This window comes from Lissotriton helveticus, chromosome 5_1 (genome assembly GCF_964261635.1).
Source record: "Lissotriton helveticus chromosome 5_1, aLisHel1.1, whole genome shotgun sequence".
In the NCBI taxonomy this organism is placed as follows: domain Eukaryota; kingdom Metazoa; phylum Chordata; class Amphibia; order Caudata; family Salamandridae; genus Lissotriton; species Lissotriton helveticus.
Window position 1 is genome coordinate 8,191,482 of NC_136065.1, and position 27,368 is coordinate 8,218,849.

The 27,368-nt window shown below is 46.0% G+C and overlaps 1 protein-coding gene across 1 annotated transcript in view; it reads left to right on the forward strand.

The window, feature by feature from the left end:
• The window catches only part of LOC144754055 (max-like protein X), a 63,274-nt gene that overhangs the window by 26,854 nt on the left and 9,052 nt on the right, over positions 1-27,368 (forward strand). Inside the window, exons 4-8 of the mRNA XM_078641569.1 lie at positions 18,469-18,549; positions 19,682-19,788; positions 21,763-21,862; positions 22,917-23,016; positions 26,256-26,457. Of these exons, the coding sequence (XP_078497695.1) occupies positions 18,469-18,549; positions 19,682-19,788; positions 21,763-21,862; positions 22,917-23,016; positions 26,256-26,457 (590 nt within the window). The remainder of the gene's footprint in view (positions 1-18,468; positions 18,550-19,681; positions 19,789-21,762; positions 21,863-22,916; positions 23,017-26,255; positions 26,458-27,368) is intronic.

Sequence of the window (27,368 nt, forward strand, 5' to 3'; positions counted from 1 at the left end):
AACGTCTGGGTACTGGCAGATCGCCTTGACCGATGGGGCAAAGGAGAGGTCAGCATTCTCCACACCAGATGGGCATTTCCAGTTCCGGGTGATGCCATTTGGAATGAAGAATGCCCCTGCCACCTTCCAGAGGTTGGTCAACCAGGTGTTGGTTGGGCTGGATGAGTTCAGTGCCGCCTACCTGGATGACATCGCAGTGTTCAGTGGTACCTGGCCAGAACACCTGCGGCACCTCTGGGAAGTGTTGATGGCCCTGCGCAAGGCAGGCCTCACAATCAAGGCAAGCAAGTGCCAGATTGGGCAGGGCTCAGTGGTGTACTTGGGACACCAAGTGGGGAGTGGCAAGGTGGCACCCTTGCAACCCAAAATTGCAACCATCCTGGCTTGGGAACCCCCCAAGACCCAGACTGCAGTGAGAGCCTTCCTGGGGCTCACTGGGTATTACAGGAGGTTTGTCAAGGGCTATGGCACTATTGTGACCCACTTGACAGAGCTGACTTCTAAGAAGCAGCCCAGGAATGTGATTTGGACTGACACCTGTCAGAAGGCTTTTGACACCCTGAAGACTGCCATGTGCACGGCGCCCGTGCTCCTGGCTCCTGATTTCTCCAAGGAATTCATAGTGCAAACAGACGCTTCAGAGCATGGTGTAGGGGCTGTTCTCTCACAGATGACTGAGGAGGGCTGGGACCAACCCGTAGCCTTCATCAGTAGGAGGTTACTTCCACGGGAAAGTAGGTGGAGTGCAATAGAGCGAGAAGCATTTGCTGTGGTCTGGGCGCTGAAGAAGCTAAGACCCTACTTGTTTGGGTCTCACTTCCGGGTTCAGACAGACCACAGGCCCCTCAGATGGTTGATGCAAATGAGGGGTGAGAACCCAAAACTGTTGAGGTGGTCCATCTCCCTACAGGGTATGGACTTCACGGTGGAACACCGCCCTGGCACAGATCACGCCAACGCTGATGGTCTGTCCAGATTTTTCCGCCTTAGTGATGTGGAACTCCCTGGGGAAGGGTAGTTCCCCCCACATTTCAGCTGGAGGGGACACGTGTTAGACCTGGCACCTTGGCGTGAGTTTCCCTTCCACTTTTTGCTGTTGTGCTTCAAATGTTTTGCTGGTGTCTGCTACTCAGGGCACTGCGCCACGGCCAACCCGTGCCGCAGTGCAAGTGCTCCCTACGGTAAAGTGTACATGTGATTGATGTCCATGATTGGTTCATTGGATTTACTGTTAGTCCCTAGTAAAGTGCACCAGGAGTGCCAGGGCTTGTGAATGCCAACACTGCTAGTGGGCCTGCAGCGCTGGTTGCGCCACCCACAGAAGCAGCCTTAAAATGTGTCTAGGGTCTGCCATTACAGAACCTGCGTGCAGTCTGGTACTGTCATGCTGGCTGGGCAAGTGCACACACTTGCCAGCCCCTAAACCTTCGCTTAACTTCGTATTAGTCACCCCTATGGTAGGCCTGAGGGCAGGGTGCATTGTAAGTGTAAGGTAGAACATGCCCTGATGTGTGTGGCATGTTCTAATAGTGAATTACTGCCAAATTCGTTTTTCACTATTGTAAGGCTACCAGTTCCCTTCTAGGCCAGATGGGCTGCTGGAATTATTACACTCTATAATCCCAGCAGGCTCAGGGAACATGGTAGAAATTCATGTTTAGTATGCCTGAACTCAGAATAATAAAATACTTCTTTTAGTAAAGTTTATTTTAATATCCTGGGTTTGCAAATGCTACTTTTAGAAAGTTAGCATTTGCTGGCCTAACCATTTCAGCCCGCCTCTGCTTGGATGTGGATCTGACTGTCTGGTGTGTGTGAGTGACAGGGCTGGGAGTTGACAGGTAGTGATTAGCAGGATGACCCCTTAGTGGGTGGTGGGAGTTTCCCCTGAATGATGCATCAGGCTGTGCCCCTGCCTCCACAATGCTGGCTCCGCCCTCCTGGGGAGCGACTGATGACTCAGCCTGCACCTGGCCCAGGAAGGTCCGAAGCTTGTCAACAAAGTGCTCAAGCTGCCCCTGTCTTCACAATGCCGGCTCCGCCCCCCTGGGGAGCGGCTGATGTGCCTGCCCTCACACTGCATGCAGGAGCCAGAAGTACCCACAACAAGTGCTCAGAGACTGGAGCAGTTATGCAGAGGCCCCCCTGGCTTGCTAGAACAAAAGAAACTGGGTATAAAAGAAGGAGCCCTGCTCCTTGTAAATTAGATCCTGTTTGCGCTACAGAAGAAACTCTGCCCGAAGAGAAGGACCTGGAAGGACTACAAGGAGGAGTGCTGTCTCTGGCCTGTGTCTGGTGCCTTGTTGCCAAAGGAGAGGAAAGAAAAGACTACAAGAGACTTTTGCTTTATTGAAACTTTGTGCCAAACTCTGCTGAAAGATCTCCAAGGGCTTGCCTGTGAACTTGCCCCCTGACCAGCGCCCCAGGAACAGTGGGCGCTACCCCTCTGAAGAAAAGCTGCTGCTGGCGTGTGCTGTGTGTCTCTACAGCGCCGAGGAAAGGAGATTTGAGAGCGCTGTGCCCTCCGCCACGCTCTCTGACAATTTGTGCAGCCGTGCCCCTCCCCCGACCACCGTGACGGTGGCCTGATCGTGTGCCAGCCTCAAAGTAAGGACCAGCCCCACGCTGGTTTGAGCGCCGTGTCTGTCCGCGCTGAGCCGCCCTCGCAAAGGAAAGGGAGGACCTGCCCGGTCCGAGCATCGCCGCCTGTGTGACCCCCGAGGTACAGGTTGCTCCGCAAAGACCGGCACTGCCAAGATTGTGCCCCTCGTGACTTGGGCGCTGAGACCCCCTGGCCCCCGCAGCTGGAAGTGACTCGCTGCTGAGCCGTGCCTGAATTGTGCCCCGCGCCTCGTGGAGTGCACTCCCCTCAGCCCCGCCTGCTGCAGCTTCCCCCTTCAGTGTGAAGTGAACCTGATCCAGGAGAATCCTGCCCCGCATCTGCACCGTCATCCCGGGTGCCCTGTGACCTGCGCTGAGACTCGCAGGCCGCCGCACCCTCCAGGAAGACAACGCGACGTGGGACAGCTCCACGGACAGCCGTCCGCTCCAGGATCTGCAAGAACTTAAAGGTACAGTGACTTTGAGCGCCGTGTGAGCTTGGGCGCCCCGGGAGCCTCGCAGCTGCTGTCTGCTTGCAGCGCGAGCCGCCCCTGAGTCAGAGGCTCGCTCTGCTCCTGGCCCCCAAGGCCCCTCTTGACGCTCTCTGTGGCCCGCGGCCCCCTCCCCTCGAGTCAAGCCCCGAAGGGTGACTCATTACCAAAGCGGACCCGGCCGTGCCTTCGCGACTCACACGGGAAGCGTGAGCTTTGGCAGGTCGGGCCCGATTTCTCCCGAGGACCCGAGCGGGGACGGCGGAAAGCGCATTGAGGCGCTGTAAAACACTGAGCCTTTTCAAAACCAGGGCAGAAGGCCCACAAGACTGCATTTACTTGAGAACTGTGCCTTTTTATAAAGAGTAACTGGAACCTGCATTTAAAATAACCAAGACTGTATTTACAAGCCTGCTTTTTACAATATATAAAGAACATATATTTTTACAAATACAGTTTGGTGTCATTGTGTGGTGGGTTGGTGGTGATGGTGTAATGTTGCAAATGTTTAACCCTATGTGCCCCAGAGATTAGCCTAGACTGCTTGCGCCACACTACCTAGAGGGTAAGCAGGGGTTGTTCTTGAGGGTAACCCTCAGCCCTGACGGGGAAGAGAGAGTCCCTGCTTGTCGCCAGTGCTGCACTGCGCCAACTAGAGACTCCCCCTTCCTACACTCTCCAAGTCCTCTGACACTGGAGAGCAAGCGCACAGAATATAAGAAGGTGGCACAACATAAAGATAAAATGTATTTTCTAGCCAAACAGAAGCATATTTGTGAAGCCAGAGACAAGGCTGGTAAATTGCTGGCTTGGATCAGTAGCAGAAAAAGGGAATCCATGCATGTTCGGGAACTGCAACTGGAAACAGGCGAGGTTGTAAGGGGTAGCATGTAGATTGCGGATGTGTTTACGACTTATATGCCTGCCTTTTGTGAGCCCAGGGCAGGAGGTTCAGAGAAGGAGATCCTGAGTTTTGTGAGAGATTGCCTGATAGAACCCTCACCTTAGAACAGGAAAGGTTGGAGTTGAGTATTACTGAGGGAGAAATCACAGAAGCCTTGGTAGGCAGGGAATGCTCCAGGTCCAAGTGGGCTACCTGTAGAATTCTTCTGTAAAATGGCAGGTAAGGTGGCTAGGCAGATGGTACTAATGCTCCAGGATGCTCTCCTTCGGGGGTCCTTGCTGGACGATTTACGAATGGCTACAATTCTGCTTTTATCGAAGGCAGGGAGCCTGCATAGAAGTGCGACTCTTATAGACCAATCTCGTAACTCTGTGTTGATGCCAAAATCCTGGCAAAAGTGCCGGCTAATAGGCTTTGTAAGTTGGTGGCTGATATGCTGCATTCAGACCAGACGGGCTTCATTCCTTGTCATTCGCCCAAACTAAATCTGAGGAGACTCTATAATAACCTAACTCAACCAGACTTGAGGGGGAACCCTGGGCAGTGGTGTTCTGTACTCCAATAAGGCATTTGATTAGGTAATGGCCTTTTATAGTCTTGCTTCTAGAAAGAATGGGATTTGGTCCCAGCTCCATGAACCGGATCAGGTTAGTGTATCGGAAGCCCTGTGCTAGGGAATTGCCTATTGGCAGGAGCACAAGACCGGGAATCTTCATCCATTGCCTCAGAGGTTGGAGAGGGACATAAAACATTGGAATACATTGCTGCTGTCGCTGCTAGCAAGGCGGCTATGTTCAAGATGATAGCTCATCCCCAATTGTTGTATGTACTGCAGAATTGCCCATATAAGCTACCAAAGACGTTCTTCTCCCGAGTAGACGCCCTAGTGAGGACCTTGCTATGGGAGGAGGGACCCCACCGCAGTCTTAAGTATGAAGGTGGAATAGCACTGCCTAATGTTTGGAAATATGAGGCAGTGCAGGTGGGTATGGTGATGACTTGGTATACGCAAATAGCAATGACCCGGCAGTACGAGTGGGCTGATGGGGAATGCGAGACCACAGCTACATGAATGTTCGGTATGGAGGCTGATTGAATGGGCGGCATGTCCGGCCACGTCCACTGATTTGTAGGTGTGGAATAATTTACTGAAGGAGATGAAATGGGACAAGAGACTCCTACCAGGTACGCCCCTCTGGGAGGGTACTCGATTGAGGTGGGTGGCTGATCTGAGGGGCTTCTTAGGTTGGGATGCTAATGGGGTCATCCTCTTTGATTATCTACAGGGGGCTTGCCAGATGCTGTCCACGCAATGGCTAAGATATAGGCAGCTGAGGCATGCACTAACCCGTAGCATTGGAGAGACGGTTATTGGATGGGCAGGCGCAGCATAAACTGATATCCTTGACGTATGGTACGATAATCTGTAATACTCAAGGGCCGCTCGCAAACCAGATGGAGGGGAGCAAAATATTGGGAAAATTGATGACAAAGACTGGCAAGAAGTGCTGGGCTTCTCGACAGAAGAGGCCATTAAGGCTAGCTTCAGATTAATCAAACTCTTAAAGTATTACAAATGACATATTATACCAGAATATTAATTCACAAAATTGGGGGGAGGGGGCGGGGGGGGGGGGCAAAGAACCATTTGTTTCTCCGAAAGTGTGCTGAGGGGACCTTTATTCATACTTGGTGGCACTGCCCTGGGATATTTCCATTCTGGAAACAAGTGACCAAATCCTTGGAGGAGGCTGATGGGGCCACTATTGATCTGATACCCCACAGGGCCTTGTTGGGCATATGGGAACCCTCAGATCTCACGAGGTACCAGAAGCTTTTGGTGATCATGGGGTAGATGGTGGCGAAAAGGGACATTGCCCGTTGGTAGCGGTGTGACTCGCTACCATCGTTCAGGAAATGGGAAGAAGGTATGACAGTACAAAATTATTGAAAAGGGGGTTTTTCAGAGCAGGGGCTGCAAAAAAAATATGAGAAGATTTGGGTGACCTTGGATATAGGAGACACCGAGTAATAGGAGGGTGACTACTGGATAACATGCTAGAAGAGGCACAGAGAGGGAGGGTGGAAGGACGGACGATGGGTATTAACACCTGGGGTCTAGCGTATGATGAGACTTTACAATTGTATCGAGTAAAGCCGGTGGGGCTTTATCATACACTGGGGTGGGAGGGGTAGGGAGGGTTAAGTATACCAGAACTGTATTGTTTGGATTATGATTTGCTGATGTGTTAATGTGGGGCCCATGCCCTAACTGTTTGTTATATATGAAAAAGAATTAAAACGTTAAATAAAATACATTTAAAAAAAGAATTCAATGTTGGAAAGTGAAATAACCCACCTTCTCTTCGAAATGTATCCCAACAAACGAAACAAAGGCCAAAGAAATATGTATACATTATTTGCCATGTATAGGTTTGAGAAATGCTTTTGTATTTGTGTGACGAGGAGGAAGGTAAAACAGCCACAGGACGAAAGCTCGAGGCAGAAATTCACAATTTCAAGGACTCTGAAGGGGTTGAAAATGTGACTTTTTACCCTATAGCCACCCTACACCTCCGCAACCGGCTAGGCAGTGCTTCGCGCCAGGACACACTAGGCCTTAGGGTAACCGCTGCGCATAAGAAGTTAAATTAACATAGCATTTCATTGTGGTTGGTGATTACATTTCAAGCTTTGCTTTGGAACTTGGAAAACATGTTTCAATTTGTGCCTATGTACGTGATGTGATACTTTTGAAGAAAATGTTGCAAGTCCTGATTTCTGGAACATGGTGCAACTTACATTTTGCCCCAGCTTCAGAAATTCTTCATGCCCCAACAATTGGTTAAAGTTGCCATAAAACTTACTCCCACATTTATTATATTTTCTTTTGTAAAGCATCACCAAATCTGCCACCTTTCAGCTGAGGAAAATTGAATTTTGCCTTGTCATGTGTCCCTACGTGTTCCCCATTATATGTGCATGATCGATATGCATATGTTCCCCCTTGACCGAATAAAGACGCAATTATAGTTGTGTCCAACGTTAGTATGCCAGTTTCCAGTCCTCGTGAAAGCAACGAGTATTAGGCCTATGTTGCCAACGTTTTACATTGTGCACGTTAATTCATAGAGTTGTCCCCGATTCTAGGCCTCAAAGGGCCCGGACACCAGATTCAAGCTCCAGTCTCCTGAAATCATTCCGAGGAGCGATGCAGCCCCTCCCGTATCCCTGACCCTTCGCTTACTTTCTGCCAAGCAACGCGGTGCCCGGCCTGGCCTGACTGCCTGTCTGCCAAGAATATGTTATGCTTCTATTTATCAGTTCAGCTCCCCGGTTTCACATTCCTAAGCTAACGAACCGCATAAACATCTTCAGCTATAGTCTAGTCTTCCTGTCTCCATGCAAGAGAATTACTGAATTAATATCCATAGAAGATTCATAGCACACGCAATACACGTAGAATATATGCATGCACCAGCCTTAGTGTCAAGTAGCCTTTGCCCTGATGACATTTAGATTCAATCAACATGTACTCCAAACACCAGATACCAGATATGCTATAGGCACATGTCGTCCTGACATCCCAGACTTTAGTCTCCTCTTCTAGTGCAGAAGTCAGAGCCCCCAGCTCTCCCTAGTTACACGTCATGGCCCGTTTGCGCGCACCAGTAGGTTAAAGGTTCCAGCTGCTCAGGTAGCCCCCTCCATGTATCCACCCATTTATGACACTTCTGTGACGTTTTCATCACATGTCTACGTGCACGCCCTGTGCACGCCTTCTTTGTACGCCCATTTGGTCTTATCTTACGTTTGTCACTTGTTACGCCTACTGTATGCAATGTAATTGTAATGTTTTCCTATATATACTATGTAATGTTAATGAGACGTTGCAGCTGCCATTCTATTCCATTGCATGCCACTTCATGGTCTTTAGGCTCGAGCCATCCGATTAAAGCCATTCTGACTCAGATTCCACGGATCCTGCCTCTTATTTATTGAGCTATCTGTTTTGGTTAATGTATAGAAAAATAGTACCGGTAATTAATTATTTATTTACCACATAAATGGCGCCCGAATAGGCACGAGCCCCTTCCCCACGCGCCGGCGATGTAACGCAGGCCCCCTGACCCTTCTACAGCCGTGACGGAACCTCTACCGTGCACGTGCAGATATTTCTGCTTCAAGTCTCCCTCAGGCCCACGGAGGAGACGGAGACTGCGGTCCGGCATCCAGACGAGGCGGTGAGGAAGGCGGGTCGTTCCGACCCGTGCCCAAGCCGAGAGAGCAAGGTCTGAGGTATCCGGAGGCCCACCTGTAACCGAAGCCCGAAGCGCATGCGTAGTGCGTAGCAGTAACCAGACGTCGTAGCAGTCCAGTCCGAGGCCTTCAGTTTGCTTCCCGGTGAGTACCGTTGCTGGGGGTATCTAGACGGGTGTTCACTAATTTGTGCCCGGTCCGACGGGTTTGGGTACACAGATCCGGTCCGACGTGTTCACCTAGGTGGATACGGTATGACGTGTCTCTTTAGGAGACCGGTATGTTCTGTACTGTTTTAGCAGTGCATCCAGTAGTTCTAGTAAGTCCGTTCTCGAGAAATTCAAGTATTATGTTTTCAATGTATCCGGTAGTATTCTGTTCGAACTGTTATTAATGTGTTCTTGATGTCGTGGTATGAATGATTGTTTTGCTATTCATTACTGTGTTCATTGTGTATTGTGTTCAAGTTCAAGTACGGTTCAAATATGCCGCTGTTTTCGAAATTACGTCAGATAAAAACCAGAAAAGGGTTACTCGAAGAATCCGTTCCTGTCCCTCCCAGGGACAGTCCTGGACATTTCATGTATCATAAGCATGGCTTAGATGCCATACTATATCTAGATTTATGGGCTGATTATACTAAGCATCTTGAAGAGAAATATAGATGGCCTGTTTCAGGAACATGGGATGCCGAGTGCATCATGCGAGTAGAAGAAGCATTATGGAAAAAGAAAGCCAGACAGTCCCAGAAAGATGCCATAGAGTTATGGCGTAAAGAATCTCATAAGAGAACAGAGAAAGAATTCAGAAAAGCAGAATTAAGTAGAGAATCCTCAGAAAAAGCCCAAGAAAGGGAATTAATCGAAGAAGGTGAACGAGTTAGAGCAGAACAGTCAGACAGACAGAGAAATGCCCTTATTAAGGGTATGTATCCTCTTCTCGCCGAGGGTTTGCCGAAGGCGACCCCGGAAGCACTCCATAATTTACCGCCACCCTTGGTTCCGACTAAGCTGCGTCATAAACCGACTGCAGCCGAAATTTTTCTTTCTTCCTATTTAGACGACACTGTCCCAGAATATGCTAATACAGATCCTACCCCGCCAGTCCAAGTTCAAGTCCAGCCCCCTGTTAATAATGTAATTCCTGTGCCTCCAGTCGTTGGTTCTGTCCATGCGCCAGCACCCCAGGACCAACCCACGTTACGTATCCCTACGGTACCAGTTACGTTACCAGCAGCCGCACATCCAGTATTAATTGACGATTCCTGTTCAGGAGGGGCAGGGGGAGGTGCTCCTACCACCCCGCCTCAAACAAAACGACTGACGCTGAGAGATGCAGCGTTACAGCGTACGCCAAAAGTGGCTACGTATGAAGCCCTCAGGAAGTTCCTTACTGATTGTAGATATGATTCAGTGCCAGGCGAAGATCACATGATATTATACTCCGTACGTTTACGACGAGTTGCAAACTTCTTGATTACCATATCAGATATGAAAGAACATTTAGACCGAATATATCATTTTATCCGAACAGGGGAGAACCCAGGAAGTATTCACGAAGCTATGGCACACAGGAAAGTCGAGATTCAAGGCATGATTTTGCAATTTCTGATAAATTGTTTAATAAGAGAACAGGATCATCCTGATAAAAATCCAGAAGAGATGAGAGTCCTGACAAAATGGAGTGACAATATAGCAGACGGAAAACACAAGACACAAAATAGTATAGAAACCATGTACAGAAAGATCCGTAAAGAAATTATAGATATACACCAAAAGGAGGAAGCAATGAGAGTAGCCGAGAAAGAGAATGACTCTCCAGACGAAGATGTAGACACCGAGAATCCCAGCAGAATAGCGTATGTAGGTAGAACGAGACTTTCCGATAGACACACACGTCTAGATTACAAGAAAGCTTTTCCTCCTCCTGTACCGGAACAGTGTTCTCTTGAACAAGTATTCCAGGCTACCGATAGAGTTCTGAAATTACGAATAGGTTATAGTGAACTTAGTACCATGCATGAACAAGAACTAGCCCGATCAGCAGTCCGATGGGTTAGTGATTCTGCCACGTTTCCAGACGAAGTAGTGGCCCAAATGTTTCTGAAACTGCCCCCAGCCGAGCAGCGACTGGTGGGTATGTATATGGTCCAGCATCTCATCACACTGTACGAGAGTCAGCATTCTGATCCAGGTCCCTTATATACTGTATTGAACGAGCTACTCCTAAACAGATGGAAAGGTCTAGGTACCGATTTAATTAGCGTTATTTTAGAACAGCGCCACAAATACAGAACGTTCCTGACTCCGCATTTTGCTCCTGTTTCACCTCCCTTCTACATAGACCGACAGAATCTGTTACGAGAAGTGCATCCAGTTAAGGGAGAGGGGGGTAATCTCGAACGAGTATTTGTTTACACCCCTATCACGAAAATAGAACTACTAGAAATGAAAAAGTTAATACCCTGTCACGATAAAGATCCAGCAGGGTTCCATCGAGAATTAAAGGACCTGCTCCGTATGGGAGAATACACGTATCCTGATATCATCAAAATGTTAAAGGTCCTGTTGTCCGCGGGCATATATGAAAAACTTAAAGAAAAAGAATGGGAGGTGGGAGAGAAAAAGATAGATTGGACCGCGTTAGAGACTGAAGATAATGCACGAGTCCCAGGTACTGGTCTTGGGGATAAAGCCAAAGAATTGCCCGAACTGTTAATACAGGTCTTGCCAAGATTACTAGCCACGAAAAAGGAAGTTTGGGATGCCATCTCAGCCTGTAAACAGAAACAAGACGAAGACACTAGTGATTTTTATTCCAGATTTGAGAAATGTTTCATTATTAATAGCGACCTGAAAACAAGTAGTGAGTCGTATCCACATCTTTTTGTTACCAAACTAGTTGAGAATTCTCTACCGCAAGTCAAGAATAGAGTATTGAAAGTCGAAAGTACTTGGCAAGCTAATACCCCATCTCAAATGCTCCAGATGCTACAGTACCACCAGAATAGAATCAGGGAAGAGCAAGAACACGAAAGGAGACGTATGAAAGACACGAAAATGAAAGTACTAGTTGCACAGTCTGTTCAACCAGATAGTCAGAAGAGGGGTCCGAATCAGACTAGTCATTCTGCAGCTCCTGTTAAAGGGACCTGCAATTACTGTAAACAGCCAGGTCATTATATAAACGAATGTGCAGTTCTGAAACACAACATAGCTACAGGTAAGACGAAAGAGAGACCACGTCCTCCTAGACAAGAACAAGTTCCGCAGAATCCCCAGCCACCGCAGAACGCACAACAGACAGTTACAGTACCGCAACCTATAGCTGCCACACAACACGTTACACAACAGATGTACCAGTATGCACAGTCAGATTATCCAGAATATCAGCAGTATTCATGAAACAGCCTAGAGAGGGAGGTTGGCTTGCCTCTCATCGAGGTTCCTGTAGATCAAGAGGGTCCCTATGTACACAGTCAAGTATTAGGGAAAGACAGAAAGTTTCTGATTGATACAGGGGCAAGTAGGACTACCATCAGTCATGACGAGGTTCCAGGGGCTCCACTCTCAGGCTCAAGAAACGTTTCCCTGGGATTTTCAGGAAAGCCTATTGTTAATGAAATATCGAAACCAGTTTCCCTAGAAGTTGGTCCATTGTCCCGAACTACAGACTTGTTACTTACGAAATCCTGTCCTGAAAATTTACTAGGTATTAAAACATTGAAAGAGTTAGGTGCAGTAATATGTTGTTCCCCAGAAGGTGTGAGATTGTTTTTACGTGATTTTAAAGGTCATTATGTGTTACGAGATTTTGATCCAAGATTACTGAATGTACCACAGCATTTATGGGCGCAAGGTCCAACTGATGTAGGTTGTATGCACATTACACCATATCGTGTCACTCTGAAACAAGGTGTTGTATTACCACGAATCCGACAGTACAAATTGCCACCTGAGGCTGTAACAGCCTTATCGAAAATTATTGACGAGCTCATTGCTCAAGGAGTGGTTGTAGAAACTGACTCCAATGTATGTAATTCTCCTATCATTCCGATTCTTAAACGTACTGATCCAAATGCACCTCCAGTTTATCGATTAGTGATTGACCTTCGAGAACTTAATAAATGTATCATACCCCAGTACCCTGTGGTTCCAGATATCTCTTACCTATTGACTGCCATTGATTCTGAAGCTACGTTCTTTACTGTTATTGATCTCAAGAACGCATTCTTTAGTGTCCCCATTCATCCAGACAGCCAGTTTCTTTTCGGTTTCAGTTTAAATGGAAGAAGCTATAAATTCACACGAGCTCCTCAAGGTTTCACAGAAAGTCCTAGTATTTACAGTCAAGCACTTAAAAGACAACTAGACAGTATTCACATGCCAACTGACACTGCCCTGCTCCAGTATGTCGATGATCTATTAATCACAGCCCGTACAGAACGTGATTGCGAACGTGCGTCACTTACAGTCCTGTACTTTCTGGCCGAGATGGGGCACAAGGTGTCCCCTTCCAAACTACAATTCTGTGTCCAGCAAGTGGTATACCTAGGACACTTACTGTCCAAGTGGGGTAGACAGTTGACACCTGACCGTATCCAGTTAATAGCACATCTTCCACAACCCAAGACCCAGAAGGAGGTACGAGCTTTTATCGGCCTCACTTCTTACTGCAGACAATGGATTCCTCAGTATGCATATCTAGCTAAACCACTGATACAGTTAACGACACAGGAGGCAGCCACATCGACTGTCCTCCCTTGGACCCAGGAACATACACTTGTTTTTAACGAGTTAAAGAAAGCTTTATGTAATGCACCTGTGTTAGCGACACCGAACTACAGTAAGCCTTTTACACTTTTTGTTACTGAACGTGATGGTACAGCATTATCTGTTCTCACACAAGATCAAGCAGGACAACACAAGCCTTGTGCTTATTTTTCTAGCACATTAGATCCAGTAGCCCAGGCTCTGCCTGCGTGCCTCAAGTCAGTTGCAGCCACAGCTCTAGCTATCAGACAAAGTGATTCCATAGTGTTAGGACACTCCCTGACAGTACAAGTTCCACATTCCGTGGAAGTTCTTTTAAACCGAACACAGACTCAGCACTTGACAATTGCACGTTTAACAGGTTATGAACTGACACTGTTTCAGCCACACATAGAAATTAGACGCTGCAACGTTTTAAATCCTGCTACACTGTTACCCTCGAGTACATCGAATCCTGCCACACATGATTGTGTGGAAGTTATCAACATCATGACAAAGCCAAGACAAGACTTGACTGACATTGCATTACCTGATCCCGACCTGACACTTTATGTGGATGGTTCATGTATGAGAACAAGTACCGGAGAACTAGTCGCCGCGTATGCAGTGACTACTGAAACCGAAGTTATAGAAACACATCGTATTGATACCCTGTCTGCTCAAGCAGCAGAGCTCATCGCCCTGACCCAAGCCTGCATACGAGCCAAGAACCTGAAAGTAAACATCTATACAGATTCACGTTATGCATTCGGAGTCGTTCACGACTTTGGAGTACTCTGGCAAGAAAGAGGTTTCATGACCTCTCATGGAGCCAAGATTCAGCATGGCCCCCTCATTCAAGCTCTGTTAGAAGCAATACATTTACCGAAAGCCATTGCCATTATGAAGTGCAAAGCACATACGAAAGCCACTGACGCCATTTCTCAAGGTAACGATCTAGCAGATCGAACAGCCAAGCTTACAGCTCAGACTCCAGACATTCCAGTTAACACGACAAAGACAGATATTCCAGATCAGACTACTTGTATGACAGTTAAAGACCCTACACGAGATGTACTAGACATACAGACACATGCTACCCCAGACGAAATCAAGAAATGGTCTGAACAGGGAGGGGTCCAGACAGATCAGGGATGGTTGACGAAGGGAAAAGCCACATGGTTTCTCCCCGACTCTATGGTTCAAGTCATTATTAATACCGCACATAGCCCAGCACATTTAGGAGAGAAAGCCATGTTAGACAGCATCCAGAATATTTGGTTTAACAAGCATTTACGAGCAGCAGCCAAACAAAGTACGTACCTGTATGATATGTTGTCAGTTCAATCCAGGTAAAGGTGTTCCGGTGGAACAAGGTGGATTCCATCCTCCTGACCACCCTTTTGAAGTCCTCCAGATGGATTATATTCAGATGGATCGATGTCGAGGTTTCAAGTATGTCCTCGTAGTTGTATGCGCTTTGTCCAGATGGACAGAAGCATATCCAGTCCCAGATTACACTGCCGCGACCACTGCCAGGCAGTTGGTTCGTGAGTTTTTTTCCCCGCTATGGTTTGCCCAGGGTCGTGTATTCAGATAACGGCCAGCCATTCTCATCCGAACTCATGAAACAAGTATCTCTTCTGTTAGGGTACCAGTGGAAGTTAATTGTGTACGACATCCCGAGGCAGCTGGCCTCGTCGAGAGACATAATCAGACTCTGAAAATCCGCATTGCCAAGGTTTGCGCGGAAAAAGGCGTAGATTGGATGGTAGCTCTGCCAGTCGCCCTTTTTTACATGAGAATGGTCGCACACTCCCGTTCAGGTCTGTCCCCTTTTGAGGTTATATTCGGTCGTCCCCCGAACATGTGGGGTACACCAATGCCACGTAAAATTACAGATGTTGACAGTAATATGCTGACAGATTACCTGGCTTCCTTGATGTCTGCACTACTCTCTTGTCGTTCACAGGTCGCTGCTGCCTTTCCAGACAACACGCAAGTGAAACCGCACGAGGTCGTTCCAGGTGATTTAGTATTGATCCGGAATTTTGATCGTTCAAGTCCGCTGGAGCCCCGCTGGAAAGAACCGAAGCTTGTTCTGATGACCACAAGGACTGCAATCAAAGTGGAGGGCCGCAAAGGCTGGATTCATTCCAGTCACGTTAAACGTTTTCATGGACTCCGTCCAAAGACTTTTTTCAAAGACTGCCCCATTCTCGAGGACTGCCCCGATACTGACTCTAAACTTCCCCTGTTAGAGAAAACTCCGCAGCAGGAGTATAAACTAAAACTGAGGTCTAGCAAGTCAGACAGTTTAATTGTTTAAGTCCCTCTCGGGTGAAGCGGTTAGACAGGTTCCTGACATGTATGAGATAGACCCCCATAGTGAGAGAGTTAGTCGAAACTCTAAGAAAATACGCTATTGTAAAAATTTACACAGTCGATGCGTGATCACGTTACTGTTTATGTTATTTCTGAGTCTTACGGTTACATGCATAAGTTATGTTTTACATGTATATTTTCCTCCTATTGATTCACATGTACATTTGTTTTCTAATGATACAGTAGAGAACACTTTTAGTGAACTACCTCCTCACGAGTTATCCTACAGACTTGCCATGCGCAACAATACCTTTATCCGAATGTTACACTATTCACACCAGACTAGCAATGCCACTAATTGTTGGGTGTGTGGTCGACTCCCCCCTTTCCAGACACCGAAGGGAGTTCTGCCACTCTTTCCCTATCCGTTTTCACATAATGGTTCGTGTTGAGCATGGTTTACGTTAACGTCATCCACAGACGATAAGTCCCTTTTGAATAGAACATGTTTCCCAGACAAGGAAGGACTTTCCCATAGAACAGGGTTAGATCTAGAAAATGAAGTATATGATCTAGGTAATTATTCCTCGAATTTCATGGTTTTGAATGTTCAGTCCGAGACTACTCCAGATTTGCCTGCTATTACAGTCCTACCAGTGAAAGGCGAATTATGTGTCTGAAAGAATGGTTCAGTACATCTAGGACATAGTGATTGTACTACTATGGTCGAGTATAGTGACAGTGGGAAATCTAATTTCAAAGCCTCACGTCATTCGTATTTTGTGTGTGGTCAGACCGCATATGTACGTCTGCCCCTCGATTGGGATGGAACATGTTACATTGCCTTCCTACTGCCACCTGTTTTCCTAGCCCCATCCGATTATCACAGAAATACACATCTAGTACACGTTAGACATAGAAGGGAGACTGAGTCCCCAATTGTCGATCAAACTGAAACTGCTCTAGAACAGTATCAAGACTTCAATAAAGGTTTCTTTTTCTTCATAGGTCCTGTCCAGAATAGTAAGCTAATACGTAGGCTAACCAGAACCCTTGAAGCAGTAGGGAATGAGACTACTTCCGCCCTAGGTAACTTAACTGAGGAACAATCCGCTATGAGATTTGTTGTCCTTCAAAATCGTCTCGTCCTTGACGTCATACTGGCCGATAGGGGCGGAGCTTGTAGAGTCATCGGATCTAGTTGTTGCATTTTCATTCCTAATAACGCACCGTCTGTTTATTCAGCTATAACCAGACTTCACAAGATAACCCATCAGTTGCACCAGAATCCAGGCACCTGGACATGGTCCGGTTGGCTCTGGAGTATCATATCTGCCTGGGGATGGAAAGTATTGTCATTCCTAGGAATAGTAGTAATGATCATATTCAGTTGTTGCCTATGTTTACAATGTGGCCCTGCGATTTGCGGCTTGTGCGCTACCTCTTGTATTCCTAGTCCTAAGTCCCGTTCCAAGAAAATTCGAGACGAGCAAATGATGCTCTATGAACAGATAGATGGTATTATGAATATTGATGTTTCCTGAAGGAAACGTAGGGCACAAGGAGGGAATGAGGAAAATTTAATTTTGCCTTGTCATGTGTCCCTACGTGTTCCCCATTATATGTTATATGTGCATGATCGATATGCATATGTTCCCCCTTGACCGAATAAAGACGCAATTATAGTTGTGTCCAACGTTAGTATGCCAGTTTCCAGTCCTCGTGAAAGCAACGAGTATTAGGCCTATGTTCCCAACGTTTTACATTGTGCACGTTAATTCATCGAGTTGTCCCCGATTCTAGGCCTCAAAGGGCCCGGACACCAGATTCAAGCTCCAGTCTCCTGAAATCATTCCGAGGAGCGATGCAGCCCCTTCCGTATCCCTGACCCTTCGCTTACTTTCTGCCAAGCAACGCGGTGCCCGGCCTGGCCTGACTGCCTGTCTGCCAAGAATATGTTATGCTTCTAGTTATCAGTTCAGCTCCCCGGTTTCACATTCCTAAGCTAACGAACCGCATAAACATCTCCAGCTATAGTCTAGTCTTCCTGTCTCCATGCAAGAGAATTACTGAATTAATATCCATAGAAGATTCATAGCACACGCAATACACGTAGAATATATGCATGCACCAGCCTTAGTGTCAAGTAGCCTTTGCCCTGATGACATTTAGATTCAATCAACATGTACTCCAAACACCAGATACCAGATATGCTATAGGCACATGTCGTCCTGACATCGCAGACTTTAGTCTCCTCTTCTAGTGCAGAAGTCAGAGCCCCCAGCTCTCCCTAGTTACACGTCATGGCCCGTTTGCGCGCACCAGTAGGTTAAAGGTTCCAGCTGCTCAGGTAGCCCCCTCCATGTATCCACCCATTTATGACACTTCTGTGACGTTTTCATCACATGTCTACGTGCACGCCCTGTGCACGCCTTCTTTGTACGCCCATTTGGTCTTATCTTACGTTTGTCACTTGTTACGCCTACTGTATGCAATGTAATTGTAATGTTTTCCTATATATACTATGTAATGTTAATGAGACGTTGCAGCTGCCATTCTATTCCATTGCATGCCACTTCATGGTCTTTAGGCTCGAGCCATCCGATTAAAGCCATTCTGACTCAGATTCCACGGATCCTGCCTCTTATTTATTGAGCTATCTGTTTTGGTTAATGTATAGAAAAATAGTACCGGTAATTAATTATTTATTTACCACATATGGTTAATTCACAAATAATCAGAAGTCCCTGGCAAAGCTGTTGGAATGGCCCAAAGTAGGGCAATACTCTGGTATTTGTGGATTTGCTGGATGTTAGGGACATAAGAATGGTCGGTGGTGGTTTACAGAGTATGTCGACCCAGTTTACGAGGGATCCCACTTCTTGATCCCTCCAATGCTGGTGTTAAGAGGATATGTGTCATTAGCCCACTGAAAAGATGTGTTGCTGCAAAACACAATGCTGGGAAATAGCTCCTATCATGGCGGGTTGGCTCCTCTTATCTGTTTCTTAACGTTAAAGCTGAGCAAAGCTCTTGCTCTAGAGCCGGGGTCTTCAAACTGGAGGACGAGCCCCCTAGGGCGGCTTCGAGGGCTGGTCTCTTGAATTAAATCTTTTTTCCGTTCTTCTCCCCACAGCACTCTTTATTGACCGGAAAGGTATAGTGTCAAGAGCAAATAGTATTGGATCGACCAGTGCCTCTTCGGTTCCAAATACAGGTATTACCGTGTGCTTGAACTCCCAGAACTGTGTGTGTCGCAAAGGTTCTTCTGTTGATGTGTGTGGCAAGGATCAGGAGCTTGCTCTCCTCATCATGTGAAACTACAGGCCAAATGCTGCTCAGTGTGCATTGGGCCTCAAATATTGGCAACAGAGTTTGTTTTGCAGTCATAGATTGTGTGGTGTATCTTAATACAGTGTTGACTCTGTGCACGTGGGCCCACTTACTATGAAAGAAAGGGCCAAGGAGCAATTGAATCTGCATGACAAGAAATAAGGGGGGATCTAAATTTACATCCACTTGTTGTTGAAAGACTATACTAAAAGTAACCGAACTGCTGGAAGTGAGCAAGTCTTTGTTTTTTTATAACTAAACTGTGGCTCCAGTTGGCAGCATTATTTAGTTCATATAGACGCAAAGTATTTTGTTAACTTCTATGCTGTGTAGAATGTTACAAAATGCTTTTTGCTTGATCTATTGTATGTTCAGTATAAAGATGTTAATCTTCCTGATGAGCGGAGCTCATGAAAGCACCTACTGTAACTTGTCTGAAAAGATTAAAACCTAGGCGGCTCCAACAGAAGGCAAAAGAAGATTTCTAAATGTTTCTGATCACAAGTTCTCTTAACTTTCTTCCAACAATACTAGTAAACAAGCAAGTGTAATAACTTTTAGCGGCTTCGTAAGGGAGTCTTAAGTGAAGCGTATTGGCTTTTACTTCAACTTTAGTAGTGTACATAAAAGGGGCGGTGAAAGTGTAGATACCGGTGGAAAAAATAAGATTATAAACTAACAGATGAACAGTTCAGGCTTCTGTGTGTTGCATACAAAGCAGTTGTGTGCCTTGTGGCTAGATCAGAGTGTTGTGTGCTCAGCTTGGTTAAACAAACTGTTTGAGGGCCCTTTGTATTCCAGTTGTTTGTTGAATGAGTGATGCCTTTGATGATGAACATGAACCCCTGTTGCCTAATTTAAACTTTTTTACCTGTACTAGTGATGGTGGAGCTTTCTGTTCCGCAGTGCTCCCTTGAATGTTATGACTGGGCGTTCTTCTTGGTTCTGATTTTGGGCGGGAATATGTGTTCTACAAGTAGTGACAATGCATCACAATGAATGTTCTCCACCCGCAGATGACGAGGACAGTGACTACAGGCAGGACACTGGGAAAGAGTCCTACAAGGACCGCAGAAGGCAAGCCCACACACAGGCGGAGCAGAAGAGAAGGGATGCCATCAAGGTCAGCACTGAGGGAACTCTAACTGGACCGGAAGTAGCAAAAAAAGATGTGAATCTCATTGGATGCACTTGTATTAGTTGACACTAGACCACATTAGAGCCACTGTCTGAGAGAGATGACCTTTTGTAGTTTCTCATCCACACAGACAGCTGCCACTGGAGACTGTTTCCTCAGCCATGTGGCTAGACTTCAGCATGCCACTGCCGAGCTCTTATTTAACACATTAGTCCAGTGGTTCTCAAACTGTGCGCCGTGGCTCCCTGGGGAGCAGTCCATCCTAGCCAGGAGAGCTGCGCACCAAGCACTTTAACCCCTCCCATGCTCATGACGAGCACAGCTCGTCATGAGCCACGGTTCTCGTGTGCTCATGACGAGCTGAGATTGTCATGACCGTTAGAACGCTCAGGTGCGGGGCTAATCCTCCTCCTGTGCTGGGCATTCTAACGAATGGGTGTGGTCATGACGAGCTCAGCTCGTCATGAGCACACGAGAAACGTGGCTTATGACGAGCTGAGCACGTCATGAGCACCGGGGCGCTGTGCGCCCCCCCCCCCCCCCCAGCACAGCGGGGGGAATCTGCCCCGCAGCCAAGGGGTTAATGCATTTAATATCGAAGGGTCTGTTGGATTCTGTTAAACTAATTAATTAGACTCAAACGCATGATGTCAATCATTTGAGAGTGACATGCCTAAAGCTGTAAACTTAGTGCTTAATTGATGGCATGTTTAGGGAGATGACTTCCATATTTCACTGGATCCCCACGTTCCAACTCTCCCAAAGTGGAAGATGGCTGATTTATTTTGTTAGACTCGTTAATAGTTTAGGTTTTTTCCAAATGCATTTTGTATGAATGCAAGTTATCAGGAAAGTCCAGTTGTCCTGTCTATTAAACACACTAAGTGTTATTAAGTTTTGGCATTTGTACTTAAATCATAGGTACTTCCAGTGCACATTTCTTTCAGTACACACACATTTCCAGACAGGCCTGCTCTCTACTTGAGCACAGGGAAGTAAAACACCATATACAGCATAATGCCAAGATTTAGAAGCTAGATAGACGTTTAAAAAAAAAATAGGGTGGAGGCAGCAAAAATAAAGCTGTATGTGGTTTAAAAAACTGCGAGTCACCCTGCTGATACAGGTGTGTTGGCAAGTATGACATGGATAGTAATGGAAGTGAATGCTAATATTCTTCTAGCACAGAAACAATTTTGCAATGGGGCCTACATGCATAGGGGTGCTGTCTAGCACTGTAAGTGGGATAAAAAGTTTGAGGGTACTCTAAAAAAGGCATGGGCAAAGAAGTGCAACTGGGAATTTTTTTTTAGAGGCGCCGCCTTAGTAATACGAAACACCCTGCGTATATGATTATAATACCTGCATCAGCTTCATCCCAATTATTTTCAGGGAGAAAAATGCAAGTACTCCAGAAGCCGGGCTTACATCCACCCCATTCTCCAAGTAACTGTGGGGAGCCACAGGCAATGGCTAATGGGTCAAGGGAGTCACGGGTCGAAAAAGTTTGCGAACCACTGCATTAGTCATCCCTCACAGGGTGGAAAGTAATATCTTAGAAGGTACTCTGTATGCGCCGTTTCTGATCTCTTGTGTTTTTGTATTCCACTTTGCGTGCTCTCAACTCACTTTAACAGACAGTTATAAGATAATATTTTTCTGTATGCAGCATAACCCTGATACTAAAAGCTCCTCATCCAAAATTGATGTAAAGATTTTCTTCTTGCCTCGATCCATACCTTAACCTTCAGAGACTGGTTCTATCCTACATTCTCTGTAGCCTTTAGTTTCCATCTATACTATTGAGGACACGGGCCTGTAGAGTGTGATTTATGAGGAAACCCGGTGGGAGGTTCATGAAAGGGGATCCCTGTAAGGTATTGGGCAAAATTTAATAGATCATTGGGACATGTTTTCATTGGTATTCAAGCAGTTAACACAAAGTCTCTCTTGAAACAGAAAGGTTACGACGATTTACAAGCCATCGTACCCACATGCCTGCAACAAGAATTTTCAATTGGCTCCCCAAAAATGAGCAAAGCCGTTGTCCTACAGAAAAGTAAGTTTCATTACAGGCTTTCGCAGTGTTTTTTCTTCCTAATGTTTTTTTCTCATATCATTAATTTTCTTAATTTGTCTCATGGGTGGGTAGCATTGCAGAGTAAACTGTATTCAGTGAAGAGGATGGATAGCTCTGTATTCCTTTAGTGGCATTCAAATAATCTTATTGAACTTGACTGCATGAAACTGCAACAATGAAAATGTATTAATTTCCTAAAACATTAGTCCTAAATACGCTTTTGACTAAGCTGCGAACCGTATCGGGAATGGTTTGTGATGCACTAGATCTAGTCTCAACTGGAGTTAAAAACACCATTCCTTGCACGTAACTAAACATACCAAATAAAGATTCAAGATCAAGTGAAGATTTGTCATAGGACTCCAATATCTGCCTGGTATTTATTTATAAAGCGCTACTGTTACCCGTGGGTGTCCTGGCGCTATGTGAAATCTTTCCAAAGTGTGCAGTGAACTGCTTTGCAGGCAGTCTCCAAAGCTCTGGGATGTCCTAGGAACATTTATGTTGTGCCGCTGATACATCTGCACTTTTTAACCAGAGGCGCTCTGGTAAAACTTTACAATCCCAGGCAGCATAACGTGGCAGGACCAGTCTGCATTAAAACCATACAATCCCAGCCAGCATAACTTGGCAGGACCAGTCAGCACTTGTTAGATTTGTATTTTTTAAGACTAATATGAAAGTGTGTGTTTGCTCCTGAAATGTAAAACCAAAAATGGTGTGCCTGATGCTTTTGCTGGGGGCCCAGTTGACATGTCGTTGGAAAGCCTGCTCTGCTTAGATTAGGTCTAAGAAAGGCATTTCCACCAGTGTTTATGGTCCATAGGGGCAGAGCCGACAGTATCGCTACTGTCAGGAGAGTGAAAACCTCTACATACAGCAGGGAGTCCACCAGGGAGGCAGGCGGATGTCCTGTTACTGTCATTCTATAAGTGAGGCCCTAAAACCACTGGTACTGTGGTAGTCTGCATAACCTTGTAAATCCCAGTTTCTGTATTGTTTCTTCTAAAATGTTTTTTTTTGTTTTCTTCAGCAATTGACTACATTCAGTTTTTACATAAAGAAAAAAAGAAGCAGGAAGAAGAGGTGTCTACCCTCAGAAAAGATGTCATGGCCTTGAAAATTATGAAGTCGTAAGCACCATTTATTTTACTTATTTTATAGTGTCTCCGTTACATTGTCGTGGGCCTAAAGTCAGACTTGGAGGGTCATATATTTGGAAGCATAAATTACCTTACAATCTGAATTTCACTTTCCTTCTTTTCTGTTATTCATGTGCCTGCTTCCTGCACACCTAACTTGACATATACAGTGTATGTTCAAGGCCATCGTATATGTCTCTGAACCAACATCTGAAGCATCTTTTTAAAACCCAAGTGGTCCTTGGTCACTTGGCTGTCTTGAGACGATTACTCCATGGCAGTGCTCCCTGCGCTCTTAATCCTGGTCTGCCTATGCTGGCCTTGGTGTGCTTGGGAGTGACTATTCCTGCTGTTTATTAGGTGGTGCTTTTTGACTTCTGTTTTCAGCTGTACAGGGCCTTTGCCCCGATTGCTCAGAGCACAACATTTTAAATTTCACCAATGCATGCAGGATGATTTATCTTTAGTTTAAAAACATGCCCAAGTGCCCTATTCTTGACTATGTATAGCCGGGATAATTGATACACAGGAAGCTCTGTGTAAACCCATTGTATAGTCCAGCCTAGCCTTGATTAAATTAAAGGGGTACAGATAGAGCTACAACCGTTTTCATCTTCCAAATTCCAGCCTAGCCCCTAGCTAAATAAATAGGAATGTCCTTTTCCAGCATGATTCCTTTTCTGGACTCACTTGCTGTGCATTATTCCACTATCTAGTGGTTGCATCTGGAATCATGTGTTCTATCATCCCTGAGATGTCGGATATGCGCCCCGGAAGTTCCTGTGCGTGACCACCATCTTTGGATTCTTTTTTCCGCTGTTAAGTCTCAAAGCTGGATGTAGAACCTCTGATGTCTGTAGGTCTTCCAGTCGATTTCTTCAATTCTTCAAAGATATTCCACCAAAAATAACCGACTATCAGTTCTGGCCACAGGTCAAACACTGGAGGAGAGCTTCTCTACCCCTACAAGGGACCTTGTTAATCAAAGACCCCGTAGAGTGCACAAAGATGAAACAGCCAGTTGTGATTGAAAATACCCCAACTGCCACCACAAGTCCATCCAGAGGAAACCCTATGAGGTCTGCAACGTGTGCCTCATGAAGGACCACAGCACTGAACTGCGAGGCCTGCTCAGAGTTTACACGGAAAGGAAGACTTGAAGGCGAGGCTGAGACAGCATGTGGCAAACCATGCCGTGGCCGACACCCAAAGGAGGCAGAAGTCTCTAAAGTATCTATCCAGCAAGGAAGAAGAAAAAGGAGGAGCAGCCAAACTGCCCCAGATACTAGATTCGGACTCCGAAAAGAGTCCTCAACAGTCCAACAGATGGAAGCCGCAAGAAAGTGCCTCAACTTCAAAACAGTTGAAGGACGGCACAAGCAAAAAGAGACTAACTGGTACAGACCAAAAGACAGTGATGGAGGCAACCCATCTTACCATCCTTCGACACTGGCTGGCGAACAAGCATGGTCGCAGCAGAAAGAACCGAAAGCCAAGGAGCAGCTGGCCCAAAGAGGAAGGTGACATTGAAGGCAGACTGAACCAGGAATGCTCAAGGTCAAGCATAAGAAACCTAAGCTCGAAACTGACATATCGGCACTCCTCCAGAGGAGTTTGACATCTCCTTGAAGGGATTTTATATCCCGCCAAAACCCTTGAAGCAGAATAAGAGAGCGAGCGGGCAGACATTGAGCCACCCTCACCGAGGGCATGGATGTGTTCACAGAGCCGGCTACTACACGGGCTATGATTCCACATGGTTGAAAAGTAATACAAATGTTCCGAGCAGGAACCTCTGTACATTAAAGGGAATAAGCCTGGGGACTCCATAATCATAGCAGCAGCTATAATAAGGGGCAATGCCCTGACATCAACCAGGTCACCACCAGATAAGGAGAGCTAGAGGATGGATCAGGTGGGCAGAAAGATGGAGAAAAAGGTAGTAACCCAGTGGAGGATCCAACTCCAACGAACTCAAGCGCTATGGTCACTAGCCATGAGGGTGAGATGTACAACACCTCCCTGAAGATTTTAAAAAGCATGTCCAGGCATTCATCGAAAAGGGCAGAACATCTCAAACTCCTGACTCTAGTCAGCCCTCCACATGGCAGGCAAAGCCAACATGCAGATGCGCACGGGGACAACCCTTAGAGTAGTCGCTTGATTGAGGGTCTCCGGCTTGAAGGCTGAGGTTCAGGTATCTGCTGAGGCTCGGGTATCAGTCATGAACATGTCCTTCGCAGGAGAAGCCCAGTAGTGGATGAGACACTGCAACAAGAAAAGAACAACAAAACTGCAAATACATCGGCACATTGCAATTTAAGTGGTCTTCAAGCGAGGAAGCAAGCTGGCCAGGAGGTCTGCAGACGGGGGATGTTTCCAGTCAGCCTCCCAACAACAGCAGGGATGTGACCAGCAAACTGCAACCGGAGATCCTCCACCAGCAGTGGCAGTGCCCAGTAAGACAGATCTTTCGCAGATAGTCAAAATGGAGAGCCCAGCCCACAAGAGGCGGGGTGTCCAATCAAGCATAGAGGTCAATCACCTCACACAGTTGGATACTAAATATAATTAAAACCTGCTACTGCATAATACTTGCCAAGAAACCAGGTCCTACACCCACAAAGAAAAGACCACTACAGGAGCAAGACTCGTGCAACTGCTCCAAGAAGGAAAAGGGAACATAAAAAAATGAGCCATAGGAACTGTCCCACAACTAGACTTGAAAAGGCAACTATTCAGCATACTTCCTAGTACCAAAGCAAAGCCTGACACTGTGAACAATACTTAACCACAGATACCTAAAGAAGTTCATATGAACACAACACTACAAAATGACCACACTACAAGAGGTTATCCCACTTCTAAAGAAGGGGGACTGCATGCCCAACATAGACCTAAAGGATGCCTACCTGCTCACGCCAACGAACCAGACGCAAGCAGCACCTCCAATTCATCATAGACCAGTTACAGTACCAGTTCAAGGTGCTGCCTCTGCATACAAGTGGCACCAAGGGTGTTCACAAGATCCCCCTCCACATGCCTGGGACAATAATGGAATGTAAAGGTTGATGGATGTAGCCAGTGTCTCTTCACGCCACATAGCACTGTAGGTCTCCTTAGAAGTGTCTAAGCATTGTGGGGAGTTTATGCTACTCTGACCGCATGCGTACAATACACAATGAAATGGTGCTATATCTTCTGCTAATACCCTCCTTTTTCGGTTTCAGGAACTATGAGGAGATAGTCAAAGCTCATCAAAATAACCCGCTTGAGGGGAAAGATCAGGTGTCCGATCAGGTGAAATTTAGTGTTTTCCAAAGCATCATGGATTCCTTGTTCCAGTCATTTAATGCCTCCATCTCTGTAAACAGCTTTCAAGAGCTGTCGGCGTGTGTCTTCAGTTGGATCGAGGAGCACTGCAAACCACAGGTAATCAGTCACTTTGATAACAATAGTTCAGTGTCTTTTTAATGTGCCCTGTTTTATGTCTGGGAGAACATATGGGGAAAAAGATACTTACCTGTAACATCAGCTCTCCAGTGTTTGTATCCCCCATAGGTTTACTTTCTCTTTAAATTATTCCCTGTAATTTGGAAATAATTCAAGGCACATGAATCTACAAATGATCTAATGCTGAAATAATGATTATTCTCATGATGCTTAATCCAATTTCAGGAGGTCAAATTCTTCTAGGTAAATAAATGGAGATGGAGAGTCGCATTCTTTGTTCCTCACTGATCAGAACTGAGTTTCTTTAAAGACAGGCTCCCCATAAAAAGTTTATTAAAAGACTGAAGCTAGGGCAGCTCCTAAGAAAGATAACACCAAACTCTTTTCCAGATCACTTTGCTTTCTTTCTTGTTTAAATATTATGGGTGATCCTGTTATCCTAATCATAGGACTCTTCAGGAAAAAAAGGTGTACGTGGAAATCGAAGTACATTGCAACCCAACTTTTTTAATTGCCCTCAGCCGGTAGAGCTATTTTAACCATCTTTTACAGAAGCAAGTTTCCAACTGCAATGATTTGCAACACATGAAAGGCACCGACCCCATCTGTCTTCAGAATTTACTCCCCATTGTGAAATTGGGCATTCAGTGAAAGTAATCCGCATAATTCTAAGGGGCTTCTTGCAACATACCCTTGGGTTTACTTCCAAAGAGTTCCACATTTCTGGGGCTTGCCCCCTCGGGACCTGATTCCATGTTTTAGGAATCTGTAGGAAAGTTTTATGATTCGATGCAATATGGCGAAGCAAAGTTTCTAATCTGGTATATAAAGGGGTACAACGTTCTGCACCAGGTTGTGTGGGTGGTGCACAAGATAGTTTAGTTAAAATC